The sequence below is a fragment of the Mobula birostris genome, chromosome 10, assembly GCF_030028105.1.
Source record: "Mobula birostris isolate sMobBir1 chromosome 10, sMobBir1.hap1, whole genome shotgun sequence".
NCBI lineage: Eukaryota > Metazoa > Chordata > Chondrichthyes > Myliobatiformes > Myliobatidae > Mobula > Mobula birostris.
Genome location: NC_092379.1, coordinates 23,757,124 through 23,772,145, shown reverse-complemented (window position 1 = coordinate 23,772,145; position 15,022 = coordinate 23,757,124). Strand labels below are relative to the sequence as shown.

Genomic DNA, 15,022 nt, shown 5'->3' with positions numbered 1-15,022 from the left:
AGAGAAATTGTTTATATATGTAACGAAGCTTCGCTGGCTGATTCCATTAACCACACTGATACCAAAAATTCTTACAACATAGGGGAGGGGGTACTTGTAAAGTTGTTCAATTCATGGTTATTTTTCGCTAGTGAAAAGATTTGGCTGGGTTATTCTTTAAGTGCGAATATTCTACTTAAAAAACTCATAATTGGCGGCAGGAACCAGGTGACAGCTGGGCCAAGTAAGTGTTGGCATCCTCTTCCTCTGGTAGATGTATATTTTTGCTGCCGGCTGCTAGCTGACGGTGGAGAGAGAAAGTTGCTATTGAAATTAAGTCAAATGCATTTAGAGCTCATGTTAAGGGAAGCAGAGACCCACGCATGTTGCCAGTATATTGAACATATATTTGGAGACTCTCTGCACAATGGCTCAACTCTTAGTGCTGCTGCCTCATTGAGACATAAACCATGGTTCAATACCGAACACTGCGCTGTATGCGTGGAGTTTTCACGGGCTCACTGAGGCCACGAGGGTTCCTCCAGGTTGCCGTTCAATTCGACCCTCCTATCTTTCAAATGTAGTGAGGATTTTCAGGTTAACTTAACACTCTAAGATATTCTTGTGCGTAAGCGAGTTGTAGACTATTAGGTCAGTTGGTGGAAGGCTATGGGTCTATGTTGATCCAATGCAAGGATATTAGAATAGGGCTGCCTGCATAAGCATTGTAAATGTGTGGTTAATGATCACGGGGTGTCCATAACCCAAGGGGCTTTTGTTGGTGTCTTATTTTTCTTACACTAGGCAGCTGCAGCAAAATCAAGAATGAATCCGCCATGATTTTATCTTTACCGTCGTCGCACCTTGCAGGTCTTACTTTTGAACTCCCCTTAAAGTTTAACACTGCGTCTGCAGTATTTGACCAGACCATAACTATCCCAATCTGTCTCACATCGGCACTCATCCAAATTCTTCAGCATCATCCCCATGGTGCCCTTTTCCCGGGAACCAGGAAGACATCTATACGATGACTGGAAAGTCATCACTACCCCATTCCAAATCATCTATGTCCCATCTCTACCACTTCGGAACATGTCATGCATTTCAATATCACCGTAGAGGTGATTAAAGACAAGTAAATTAGTGTTTTGGTGTTACGGCGCTTCATTGTGATGCCGCTAAGGATGGGAGAAATATGTCTGTTCCACTGTATATTACAAGCAAATGTAGCCTGAAAGTGCCCTCAAAATGCAGAATAACGTAATTTGCTCAGAAAGCATAGAAGGGTCTCTCATGTGGTAAGAGCTGTATTTGTAGCAGCTGAATACACCGTGACACAGAGAGGATGATCTTTGGAAGCGGCACAAAACTCACCGTTGAACCCAGTAAGTCATCGCCTTTTGCTTTTCACAAACCTATTTAAGTAGCACTCGTGTTTTCTATCGCATTTTACTTGCAAAGTAGTTCGGTGCTGTCAAATCGTACTTGCGGAAGGGAATTTGGCTGTGTGGGTGAACAGGATGAAATTGTTGCTGATGGTCCTGGTGGTTAGTGGGAGAATTGTGTCAATATGCCGCATGACAACTATTCTCCTGAAGCCTTCCTGGAGTAGGAGGTCGTTCAGCCCGTCCTGGTGATAACGGCTCCATGATCGAATTCTAACCCACTTCTTTCGCTTCTTAAGTGAGCTCTGGCATACACGCTGAACCTTCACTCCCATTCTAATGAAGGGTAGTAGCCCAAATAATATATAAACATCTGGCGATTGATTCCTGGGTTCCTGCACAAAAATGTCCTCCTAACCGGGACGATTCTGGATTTGGGCTTGTGTTATAGCTATCAGGCAGAGAAACGCCCAATGTTTTGTATAGAACGTCCCGTCACTGGCTGATTGCACGGATGCCAAAGATTTCCACAACACATGGAGTATTTGTAAAGTTGTTCAGTTCAAGGCTAATGAAAAAATTGGGCTGGGTTATTGTTTGTGAGAATATTATACTTACAAACTCATATTTGGCAGCATGGCCCAGCTAACAGCTGTGCCAAGTAAGTGCGAGCATCCTCTCCTTCCGGTAAATGTATATGTTCGTTTTTTTTTTTTTTTTTTTTTTTGCTGGCTGTTAACTAACAGCGAGTAGAGAAGCTGAGATGGAAATTAAGTCACTTAGAGTTCATTCTAAGTGGAACTGTAAGCCACCCATGTAGCGACTGCATTGCACACGAAATTCGAGACCTCTTTACACAATGGCTCCATTCGTAGTGCTGTTGCTTCACTAAGACAGAAACCATGGTTCAATACTGAACTCGGGGCAGTATCCATGGAGTTTTCACACACTCCCTGAGGCCACGAGGGATTCCTCTGGATGCCCGTTCCTAACGCCCCTGCTAACTTCCAAAAGTCATGAAGATTTTCAGGTTAATTGAACATTTTAAATTATTCTCAGTGTGTAAATGAGCTGCAGAATATTAGGTGAGTTGACGGAAGATTGCAGTGAGGTCTGTGCAGATCTTATGCAGGGTAATTAGAATAGGATCAGCGCATAAGCATTGTAAATGTCTGGTTAATGATCAGCGGGGTGCCACTAGGCCGAAGAACTTTTGTCGGTGTCCACTTTTCTATGACTATGTTGATGCAGCAAAATCAAGAATAAATCCGCCATGAATTTCTTTTGTCTTTGCGCCTTTCATATATATTTCCAATGTTCTCTCCTATGCTATTTATGTTCTTTAGAATTAAATCCACCTGGAATGTTACTCTTTATTTACTATTTATAAAATTCTTGGTCCTAACCACTTTGCATTTGATCCTTAAAGTCGACTCGCTTCGCCCCTGTCTCAATTATTTTTTTTTTTAAATTATATCCTGTTACCAGCCAACTACGACTGAAAATAAAATTTCTTGATTTATTTTCTCAGATTACTTTTAAACTGAGGCCAAATGATAAAGTTTCAGTGAAGTTACTTTGTTGTGAAATATTCAGTATGTCAGAAAGTTTTCACAAATGTGCTCGAAGAATTAGCAGTTCGTGTAGTGGGTGTGGAGGAAGAAACAGGTTTAACATTTTATGTCGAAGAATTTTCATCACTTACTATTCGGCAGCTGTGGATAGAATATTCACGGCTATTGCCAGCAAAATAAAAGGTAGCCACCTGATAAGTTCATACACTGAATTGTTTCGTATTGAGAAATTATTCAATGTATCACTGTCAAAACAGTAAAGAGTTAAGAAAGAGTAAAGTTCACATCAATAAATACAGTTGACTGTAGAGAATAACTTCTCTACTTACTACCTTGCAAAGCTCCATAGGGTCCTGGAATTATAGGGCCGTAAATATAACCATCCCCCACACCACCACCCCCACCCACACCGAATTTTGATAGGGAAAGAGAGAAAATAAAAACAGACAATTGAATGTAAGTCTTGATAACCGTAGTGGATAAAAAGTGCAATAGGGTCTTACAATAAGTTGCAAGGCTACGATGAGATAGATTGAGAGGTCAAGATTCCATTATATTGTACAAGATCAAACGTTAAAGGAGATGTTTTAAATTGACCATTGTGCTCATGGTTTCCAAGGAAATGATAGTTTATTCTATTCGTTCTGTAAGTGATGCGTTCAGACAGGGCGTTGAATCTAAACATAATAAACAGTGAGGCATTCACTAGCAGGCAGGATTTGGAAGAAAGGAATCTAACTGCTCAGGCAATGAACGGACAGTAAAGGGGTTTCAATTACATCAAGTAATGTGCAACTAAAAGGTGAAAAAGAAAGCATAATAGGAAATTGTCAGATGAGGTGTGCAGAACTGATGTAAGCGGGAATTACATTAACCTGACTTTGTTATTTTTCTGAGCTTGTCCCTGTTACACAATTAGGTCTTTCTGACATTTCAGTGAATGCCATTTCGGAGAAATGCCACCAAATACACTTTCCAAATTATTCGCTGGCAACCCATTACTTTTCATATATCTTTCTTCCTAACTCAAACTTTTTATTAGTTTCCTAATGATAAATATACCATAGTAGTTATGCAAAGTTATTGGGAAACATTGTTATGATTAACATAGTTAAATATAAACCCAATTGACACATGGGTATTAAACCTCCCAATCATACAGGAAGCAAATGTAATATTAAAAAAAAGTATATATATAGAAAAAAAATCATGAAAAATGAAAAAAAATATATATATACCCTAAAAGAAAAACTAACCTGAACAGTGTTAATCAACTAAACTAGGTTAAAAAAAAGACATGGGCTTTTATAGAACATCAAAAAAAAGAACTAATGGTGTCGTCGACTCCGCTCCTCTCAACATATATTAAAAAGGAATAGAATAAGTCTGGAAAGGTCAAATTAAATCATACGAAAATGTTGAATAAATGGCCTCCAAGTCTTTTCGAATTTAATAGAGGTATCATAAATAACACCCCTATTTTTTTTCTAAGTTTACACACAACATAGTTTGAGAGAACCAATAAACTGTGGTGGGAGAATTAATCTCTTTCCAACTCAGCAAAATGGATCTTCTAGCCATTAATAAGAAATGCAGTCATCCTACGAGCTGAAGAGGTTAATTGACTTGTTTCTATCATTGGTAACCCAAAAATTGCAATGATAGGTTGAGGATGTAAATCAATATTCAGAGCAGTTGAAATAATATCAAAAATATCTTTCCATTTTTTTTTTCAAAAAAGGACATAACCAAAACCTATGAGCTAAAGAAACTACCTCAAAGCGACATCTATCACATACAGGATTTATATGAGACTAATAACGAGCTAATTTATCCTCAGACATAGAAGCCCTATACACTGCTTTAAACTATATCAACGCATGTTTAGCACATATAGAGGATGAGTTAAATAATTGATTTTTTCCCATTTTTCAAACGGTGAAGTATTCTTAAGTTCCCTTTCCCAATCAGTCTTAACTTTATTAGATACGTCTGGACGTATTTTCATAATTATATAATAAATAATTGCTATTACATCTTTCTGAAAAGGATTTAAATCTATTTTTTTTCAAAATATCCGATGAATATAAATTCGGGAAGGTAGGAGAAACAATATTTTAAAAGTTTCTAATCTGTAAATATCTTGTAAAAAATGTGATCTAGGCAAGCTATATTTATTAGATAATTGTTCAAAGGACATTAAACAATTATCCAAAAATAGATCACAAAATCGTACTTCTCGTAAATGGATCAACTCCATCTTTTTTCTCCTCACACAGCCTGCGCTATGGTAATTCACAGCAGACAATTAACCTACATTCTGATTTGAAATGTGGCAAAAAAAAATGAAGAGGTATTAGGAAAATTACCAAATTCAGGAAAAATTACACCGAAATTCACAATCAAGGAAACATAGAACAAGGGAGTACATTATCAAGTAGGAGTGAATTGGGCATTAAGATCTTCAATTGATATGTGTCAAAAGTGAAAAGAAATCTCCGAGGGTATAAATTGGTGGGAATATTTATAATGAGAAACAAGTAAAATGCGGATGACTTATAAGACTCCTACTTGTCCGCCTTTTTTTTTAAGGTGCCTCTGAGGAAAACAGTAGAACGCAGGACCTTCCTCAATAAAGGGAGTAAAATAAATTTGTATTAGTTAAAAAGACACCTGAAAAGCTAATCAACCTCAATGTAACGAATTGGTAAATTAGTATATGAGTTTATTATTATCACGTGTACTGAGGAATAATGAAAATCTCTTTTATGTCATCGACATAGATAATTTCTATTACATTAATGCATTGAGGTACCTGGAAAGAAAAGCTATAACAGAATGCAGAATTGATGTTGTGGTTACAGAGAGAGTGCAGGTTAATAACAAGATGCAAGGCCGCGAGGAAGTAGATTGTATGGTCAAGAATCTTTTTATCGTCTGGGAAACCATTCATAGTCTTTTAACATGGTGGGAGTAGAAGCTATCGCTTGAATCTGGTGGTATATGCCTACGGGTTTCATATCATCTGCCGACGTGGTGAGGTGAAGGCAAATTACTGGGGTGGAAAGGGTTCTAGAATATGTTAGCTGCGTACAAAATGGACTGCAAACACATTCCATTGAGAGGATCATTGTTTCTGTGAATTGCTGACCTGTGTCCACCATTCTGCAGTTTATTGCGATTTCCAGCAGAGCAGTTGCAAAACAGTTGGTGTGTTTTAAAGGAGACATGCAAATTTTCTTTGGCCTTCTCTGGAAGTAGAGTAACTGCTGTCCGAATGCTTGTAGATTTAAAATAGATTTGCTGCCCTGCTTAATGTCTTCCAAATTTCTATGGATGCTGGTTTGGATTTGAATAGTGTGGACTGGAAAGTAACCTTTAGGTGACAGGGAGGGTGACAGTAACAGCATTTCCCTATTGTATGTTATTTTTTTTTATTTTCCAATTTAAAGATACGGCAAATTAACAGCCCTTCTTGTTCAACGTGACCATATGACCAATTAACCCACTAAATGAGAGAAAATTCATGTAGCTTTGAACGTTTATCAGACATCAGGTCTTAAATTCTGGAGTGTGTAATAGACAAATAATATGAAGCCACTTAAATTAACCTTTCGATTATGCAGAATCCATACGGATTCATGAAAGAAAGTTTTTGGTTGAAAAGTTACGTGGATATCTTTGAGAAAGTATCCCTTAGAATCACAAAATGGCTACAGCTCAGAAAGAGATTCGACACATCTTATCCGTCCCAGCTGTCACAGATCGACCTACCCATATCTTGTAACCTTTCCAAATTTTCTTTATCAGGTTTTTAATCTCCCATTGAGAGAAGCAACATACCTACAAGATTTCAAAAGTCACCCACATACATTCCCCTCATGAAAGCATACTCTTCCCCTTTATTTTGTGCTATGAACTCTAGTATTTCTTCCGTCGACAACAAGGATCAACTTTCTATGACCCATGGTGTTCAGATTTCTGGCTATTTATTTCCATCAAATCTCGCTTCAATATTTTCTTTCCCAGGCGAATCTAACCCAATTCTCCTGTTCTAGCCTTGTAACTCCTGCCCTCAGAACAGGAAACAATGTCCTAAATTTAGACCTTCTCTGATACATTCGAATCTGTCTGATAGTGGAACGACTGGTATGCTAAATAAGATTCTATGAGTGTTTTATAAAAGTTACCACCGATGCACTACTTATCGTCTAATGCCTTTCTCGATAAAGCTCACAATTTATGTCATTAAATAGCCCTAGCTAGGCTGTCCTGCAGCGTTCACTAATTGTTGCATACCTTTGAGAATATTTTTTCCACTGCCTCATTCGTTCGATCAGTACCTATTACATAACATCTCTATCTACTTAAAAATATTTACCGCATGGCTGCCCGTTTCACTACCCAACTTAAATCCTACTACATATTCTTTTCAATATTTAAAAAGCAGTCAAATGTTCTACTACCCATAACTTTAGAAGATGTGGTATACACTAAAAGAAAACTAAATTCCACAACAATAGTTACAGGAGAACACTCGGATTTACCCTCCTCCAGTACGAACATAAACAATAGCCAACCACCGTTGTCTGTCCTAATGGACAAAATAAGGAAGGAATTTGCAAAGCCCGAATTTGTATTTTAAAACAGAGCGCTTTGATGCTCTAGAATACACATTGGGCAACAAAATCAGATATGTGCATTTGTCGGGAATTTATTAGAGTTGAATGAGGGTTGGTTCTAGCTAAAATGCAGAGAATGGGAACACACGGATCTTTCTCAGACCAGCCGGCTGTGGATGCCGATGTAACGCAGGAACCAATGTACGAGCCCCGATTAATTCAACGCGCGTTCAGGGCCTAGGCTTCTCTTACACAGCGGCATTTACTTTCATTCCCTCAATTTCCTAAGAGAATGGAGTGGGGTTCTTCATTTTTTTTTTCATTGCAAAGCGGCTGGCAAAGATATGTCCACAATGTTGGTGGAAGTAGACTTTCAGGAGTGAGTCCCAGCAACAAAGGGAAATTGGCCTGGTATTGATGAGAATACAGCGAGACTTGAAGAGGGGACTACGGAGTATATATATTTTTTTCCGTGGTTTCATAAGCTATGTTCGAAGATATAAATTGTGAGTCTGAGAGCTCTCAGAATGCTCTGGGAAATAAGTTGCAGTGTATCTTTTTCATTGAGAATGTGCTACTAGTGTTGGTAATGGTGATTTAGCATGGTTCATGAGTTGGCAGGATAATTTGCTGCTTTGTATGAGATGGTGTCGAGCTTCTTGGTAGAGAGAGAGGGAGAGATATAGAGATAGAAATAGATCGATAGATAGAGAGAGGGGAAGCAAGGAGAAGGGAGGGTAGGATAAACATACACATGCAGAGTGTAGGAGAGATAGATAGATAGGTAGATAGATAAATAAAGATACAGATAAAGACAGAAAGAGGGAAAGACAAACTTACGTACAGAGTGAGGGAGAGATAGATAAATAGGTAGACAGATAAATGAATAGAGCTATAGATAGAGACAGATATCTGTTTATGTCTGTGGTGCAGTGGGGCATGGACAGAGAGGTAGAGAGGGGCAGAGAGAGAAAGAAAGAGAGAGAGAGACAGTGAAAGAGAGAGAGAGAGAGATGTATGCCTTGCCATTGTTGGCATTCACTGCAGTTAGGGAAGAGAGGGGACTTCATTGGAACTCACACAATCCTGGCGAGGGACAGGATGCGGATAACATGTTCCCTGGGATATTGTAAAGTTCAATAAAATTGTGTCTTCCTCTTATAAGCTCCAAAACTATTCAAATTACAATTGGATTTTCTTTTTTAATAAATGACTATCTATCGCCTGGCCCTTATATCTTGGTCAATTGAAACTGATTTTACCTTTAAAAAAAATAATAATAATCTGCTCTGGCACTAGGACCAAAGATGTCCCCGGATCCTAACAAAAAGAACGTATAATTCCAAGACCGACTTTTTCAGTTCAGATAAGTCCAGAATTTGGGATCAAACACCACTTAGGGCTACAGAGAGTAGAACTTCCCTCACCTAAACCTGTTTTATTGTGTTGTAAATTTTCTACAACACAATAAATTTGGCGCAAATTAATATTGAAGAAGTTTCACATACAAACCTAAAACGAAAAAAATAAATCAAGTGAAGGGACAATAAAGCAAAGACAGGATGCTGAATTTGAAATAATCGGCTATAAATGGCAGAGAAGACTGAGGAGCCGAATGTCCCGGTACCAACTTCTGTGTTACAGTATCTATGTTACAAGTGGTTAACAAACCATGGTGTAATTTTCACTACAGTCTGCCATGAGTGGACTCTGATTGTGGTTTTTATTTCTTTTTCTGGAATTTTAGAGAATAAACCTGCCAAACAACCAAAATTATCACTCCTTTACCCGGCCGTGAGTTGGGCACCGGAAACCGCAGGAAAAGGAACATCAGCAGTGTGCCTGGCCTCCAAGTTTTTCCCCAAGAGCGTTACAGTCAATATCTCTGCTGGTTTACAGTCCGAAGCCACCAATACAAGTGTGGTGACAGATGAAGGATATTACAGCAGTTCCACTTACCTTCCGACTCTTAGAAATGATGATCCCTCAAACATCACGTGTCAGTCCATCCCTGGTAATTCAGATAACCAGAGATGGCACCACATCGATGTACCTGCACGAGGTGAGTGTTATACATTATGTGAAAAAGAATTGGATTTTGCAATTAAAGAAGTATTGCTGATGCTAAAAAAGCATCCTTTGCAGGGTAACCAGGCACGTAACCTGTGTACAACCCGAGACCACAAGCAGCAGTGTAATCGGGAGCAGTAAAGATTTTTAGAATGAAAATCATTTGGCCAGTACATCATTGTTGCACTAAATGTTGCAAGGAAGTAGATTGGGACGTAGATTGACTTCTCACACTGCAAACCCTTCTGTAAGAGAAGTGCTCCTTCGGTATTTGTGCGTTAAATATGGAATGTGCAGGCAGCCTGTTGTAAAAGCGGAGCATTAACTCGTTCACTAATGTGCGGCAAAAGAGCCACAGCACTCTCAGTCAAAACTAATTGAACTTAATGAAAGCAAAATAATCAGAACATTGGTAAGACTATTCATGCTTAAGTGAAGTCGCAGCCATTCGAGTAGGAATGGCACTGGTAATGGCAGTAATGAATAAGAAGTCAAAGTCGCGATTAATAATTCATGTTTCTCTTTTTTTTCTTTCCAGTGAAGGAAAAACCATGCCAAACATGGACAGGCAACAGTACGACGAAAGGTGGTAATCAGAGCGATAGATGATCAACAGATAGTCACAAAGCTAGATAGATAATACGCTGGGGTACACAGGAATGGGGTGGCTATACATACATACTTTCAGCAGTCGCCAAAAGTCTTAGGCACATATATATAGCTGGGTTCCCTGAAACTCTTGAATAGCACTGTATTCATTGTATGTATTGGACTGTTCATGTGCTGCAACAAAAAAAAAAACATGCGTGACTAATTGTGAATCAAATTCTGATATAGATCTTTATTGTGGACAGGGGGGAAATGGCGGGGAGGAGACGACAGAAGAAAGCACCAGAAAGATTTTGTGTAAGATCAACGGTTTGCATTCAATTGACCTTGCCTGGTGACGCAAGGCTGGGTGTGTCTGAGGCCGTGCCCCCTTCCCGGCACCGGCACACTTTCTCTGCCACCTGCCCAACATTCCCCCCCCCCCCCACGCTGTCCTCCACCTTCGCTACTGCCAACATTCTTTTCTCCTGCTAGATTTACAAACTTGCTCTCCGGTCCATGTTAACACATAGAGTACTGTAGAAAAGCATTGGGCATCCTAGCTACATATGTGTGCCTGAGACTTTTGCACAATACTGTACATACATACCTATATATATAGAGAGAGAGACAGATGAATGTTCGGACTATAAGTAAGTAGCATAATTAGTTAATAGGACTCACATATAAGCACGCAATAGTTCATTCAGAATCAGAGGGGCAACGTTTGTACCTAGCTTGCAATCAATATATAGATATACAGAATAATTCAGAACGATACATAGAGAAAGAGAGGGGGGAGAGTCAAGCAGGCAGATACAGCTAGAATGTCCAATAGTACAGATATATGATTACTTATGTAGAGTTATAGTCTTAACACCGAGGCAGGATCACACAGTGGGGAAGGGAGATCAATCTTTGGAGATGGACAGACATATGGATAGGTGGCAATGATAGTCTATAGAAAGACCGACATGTAGGCAGTTGTGTAATTAAGTTAATGCATAAAGAAATCATCTTACAGTTTTACCGGCATAATTATGTGAACTGGGAACAGAAATACAGCAAAATATCCCCTTAAGCTACAGGAAAATGATTGAGGTCACAACACAAAAATGAAATTCAGCTCAATTGATGATTTATTTTGAAAATCATTTTAGATGTACCGGAAGAGAATTCTAGGTCCTTGACGGTGATTGGATTGCGAATTCTCTTTTTGAAGAGCGTTGCCTTCAATGTCATGATGACGGCCAGAGCTTGGATCATTTAAGGTAAGGCTGCCTGGCATAAATTCATAGAACAGAGGCTTTTTCCTGCAGAAAATCTTATATGGCAATGCTTTAAAAATCACGCTTGCGAAGGCTTCAGTTCCGCACCCAACAAAGTGACCTCCACCCCATTTTCAAGCAGGATTATGAAAGCAGTACCAAAATGTCTTCAAGTGTGACAGGTTTGTCCTGTAAAAATAGGTACCGTAGACTGTGGACTCCTTCTCTAGAAAAAAGGGATATGTGGAGTTGTCTTACTGAAACGTGAAACATTATAATGAGGCTTCAAAGGTTAGATGCAGTGATGATTCCCTGGCTATAGAGATTGGTACCAACGATAAAAATCGGGTATGTCATTTAGTACTTGCAATCTTATTAATGTTGCTCCTATAAGTAGATGACCGTAACTGCATATAGTACTCTGAGTGATACCTGCTAACGTCGTATACATCTGTAGCGTGGCATTCCAACTCTATAGACAATACTTTTATTTCTGAAGGCCAATGTGCCAAAATCTGTCTTCATAAAGTGTCCATATGTGACGCCACCTTCATGGAATTATAATTTGTATTCCCCAATCCCTCTGTACTATCACACGTCTTGGTGCCTTACCATTCACTGTGTAAGTCCTACACTGATATGTCCTCCCAAATTGCATCACCTCAGAATTGTTTGAAAGGCTAATTTCCGTGCACTCGGAATTTCTTTGCGTGCCTTGTGAATTATCAATGAGCACAAGTCAGAGTATATGTGCCAGGCAGCAAAATTGAAGGGCGGCTGCAAAGCATGTCAAAGTAGATTTGGGGTTCCCTGTCCTTCCTTTCTTTCCTGGAATGGCGTTGAAATCTCGAGAGACGCTCATGGCCATTTTTGATCCCAAATATTGCGATTTCTAAACTGTCCTTCCGGACACTAGACACTTGGGAATCCAAGGTACTAAACAAGATAAAGAGGAGAATTATTGTATTGTTGAAATTAAACTTTTTTTTTAATTTGCTGTATCCTTTCTCTCTTTCCCCTCTAGTTATCGGCGCCAGTGTTGTTTTTTTTTTAAATTTCAAATAAGAATTATTTCCGCTGGAATGGATTGGTGCTTCGACACAAACCGCTGGGAGCCCCGTGCCGGACACTTCACATCAGAACACTGTCCCTTTGCCACGTGCATGTGCATATTGAAATAACTGATCCAATATTATCCAAAGCGTCTAAGTGATATCTCTGTCTAATTTCTATGCAGTGCAGTGATGGAGTAGCTTTGTATTATTTCTTGAATGCCTTATGTCAAATATTCACCAAAGAAAATTAAATGCTCGCGTAAGCACCATAGATGAACATGCCTTTTTTCTTTCCTAGACGAAACTGGGTTGCCATTTGTATTTTAGACTCAGTGCATTCATATTTCAAGTTATATGTTGTTTATTATTGTTATAGAAACGTATAGATCAAAGGATGCTCTTTCATTCAATTCGGCCGCAGCAGAGTTTTGAAATTGCTGGTCACTTAAAGCTCATCTTCCACTCCCATCCCACCAAGCCCACCTTTGGCATTGTCCTACATGTCTTTCTCTCATTGCCTTAGAAATCAGGCTAAATATTAAACTCTTCACTGAATTGCAGTGAAAGTATGGACAAATTATCGCGATATTGTTATTTGCAGGAGCTTTAAAGGGTTTGCCTTGTGCTACCTGTACGATGGCTAGAAAATGGGATATTTCCAAGAAGATCATTAGACGTAAGGGTAGAATTAGGCCATTCAACCTTTCCTTACGTCAACCAGACAAAGAATGAGCATAATTAGGGTTACACATCAGGCGGGAAATGTGATGTCATTCAACGTATCTATGCAATCACTCGTATTTCCTTTCTATGCTGCCGTTCTATCTAATTAAACGAATTGCTGGATGCCGAACAACAATTTCTGATTTTGTAAATGCTTAGAATTTTTTCTAAGGAATTAGCTCCGTCAATATATTGCCTGTCTCTTTTATTTTTACCGTCAACACAGCTGAAAATCAAATATGTATTTAACGTTTTGTTCAGGGAAAAAGGAGTGCTTCCAATATTTTGAGTGACTGCGTCCAGTAATAATATGTTCTCTGTTCTTTTATTTGCGATTATGAATAAATATGCTATCTTTAATGATTCCTGATTTCCATTTATCTCTATTCAAAATGGACTGAACTGAATTAATGTCATTGACGTGGGAACTGTGTAATACTTCCAACACATTGAGACATGTTGGAGCCCTTGGAAATGTTGGATGCTGATCTCTTAATGGGATGATGAGGGTGACGCTAACGGCGTTCTCAGTCCCAGTTTTACAGGATAGGGCGGGGGGTTGCAGAATATTGACCCAACCACGGTGACGTATCAAAGATATGCTTCAATCGGGATGGTGAGTAGCTTGACAGAGTACTTGGGATTGATGGTCTCCTCGTACGCATGTTGAGGCTGCCTTCCGGGGAGATGGACGGTGCACGTTATGGGGAGTCTGATGGAGAGGACTTATAGCAGTCCATTCTATGAATGATGTACGCACTACAAATAGAACATAGAATAGTACAGCACAGTACAGGCCCATCGGCCCACAATGTTGTGCCGACCCTCAAACCCTGACTCCCATATGAGCCTCCACCTTAAATTCCTCCATATACCCCTGTCTAGTAGTCTCTCAAACTTCACTAGTGTATCTGCCTCCACCACTGACTCAGGCAGTGCATTCCACGCACCAACCACTGTCTGAGTAAAAAGCCTTCCTCTAATATCCCCGATTGAACTTTCCACCCCTTACCTTAAAGCCATGTCCTCTTGTATTGAGCAGTGGTGCCCTGGGGAAGAGGCGCTGGCTATCCACTCTATCTATTCCTCTTATTATCTTGTACACCTCTGTCATGTCTCCTCTCATCCTCCTTCTCTCCAAAGAGTAAAGCCTCAGATCCCTTAATCTCTGATCATAATGCATACTCTCTAAACCAGGCAGCATCCTGGTAAATCTCCTCTGTACCCTTTCCAATGCTTCCACATCCTTCCTATAATGAGGCGACCAGAACTAGCCACAGTACTCCGAGTGTGGCCTAACCGGAGTTTTATAGAGCTCCATCATTACATCGCGACTCTTAAACTCTATCCTTCGACTTATGAATGCTAACACCCCATAAGCTTTCTTAACTACCCTATCCACCTGTGAGGCAACTTTCAGGGATCTGTGGACATGTACCCACAGATCCCTCTGCTCCTCCACACTACCAAGTATCCTGCCATTTACATTGTACTCTGCCTTGGAGTTTGTCCTTACAAAGTTCACCACCTCACACTTCTCCAGGTTGAACTCCATTTGCCACTTCTCAGTCCACTTCTGCATCCTATCAATGTCTCTCTGCCGCCTTTGACAATCCTCTACACTACCTACAACACCACTAACCTTTGTGTCGTCTGCAAACTTACCAACCCACCCTTATACCCCAACATTGAGGTCGTTAATAAGAATCACGAAATGTAGAGGTCCCAGAACAGATCCTTGTGGGACACCTCTAGTCA

General features: G+C 39.6%; 1 gene segment (V, D, J or C); it reads left to right on the top strand.

The window, feature by feature from the left end:
- The first annotated feature begins 438 nt into the window (after positions 1 to 438).
- LOC140203922 (T cell receptor delta constant-like) lies at positions 439 to 13,627 on the top strand. The segment is given in 5 exon segments: positions 439 to 1,364; positions 9,308 to 9,622; positions 10,169 to 10,216; positions 11,379 to 11,489; positions 12,511 to 13,627. Coding segments are annotated over 4 exon segments (513 nt in total).
- Positions 13,628 to 15,022: the final 1,395 nt, after the last annotated feature.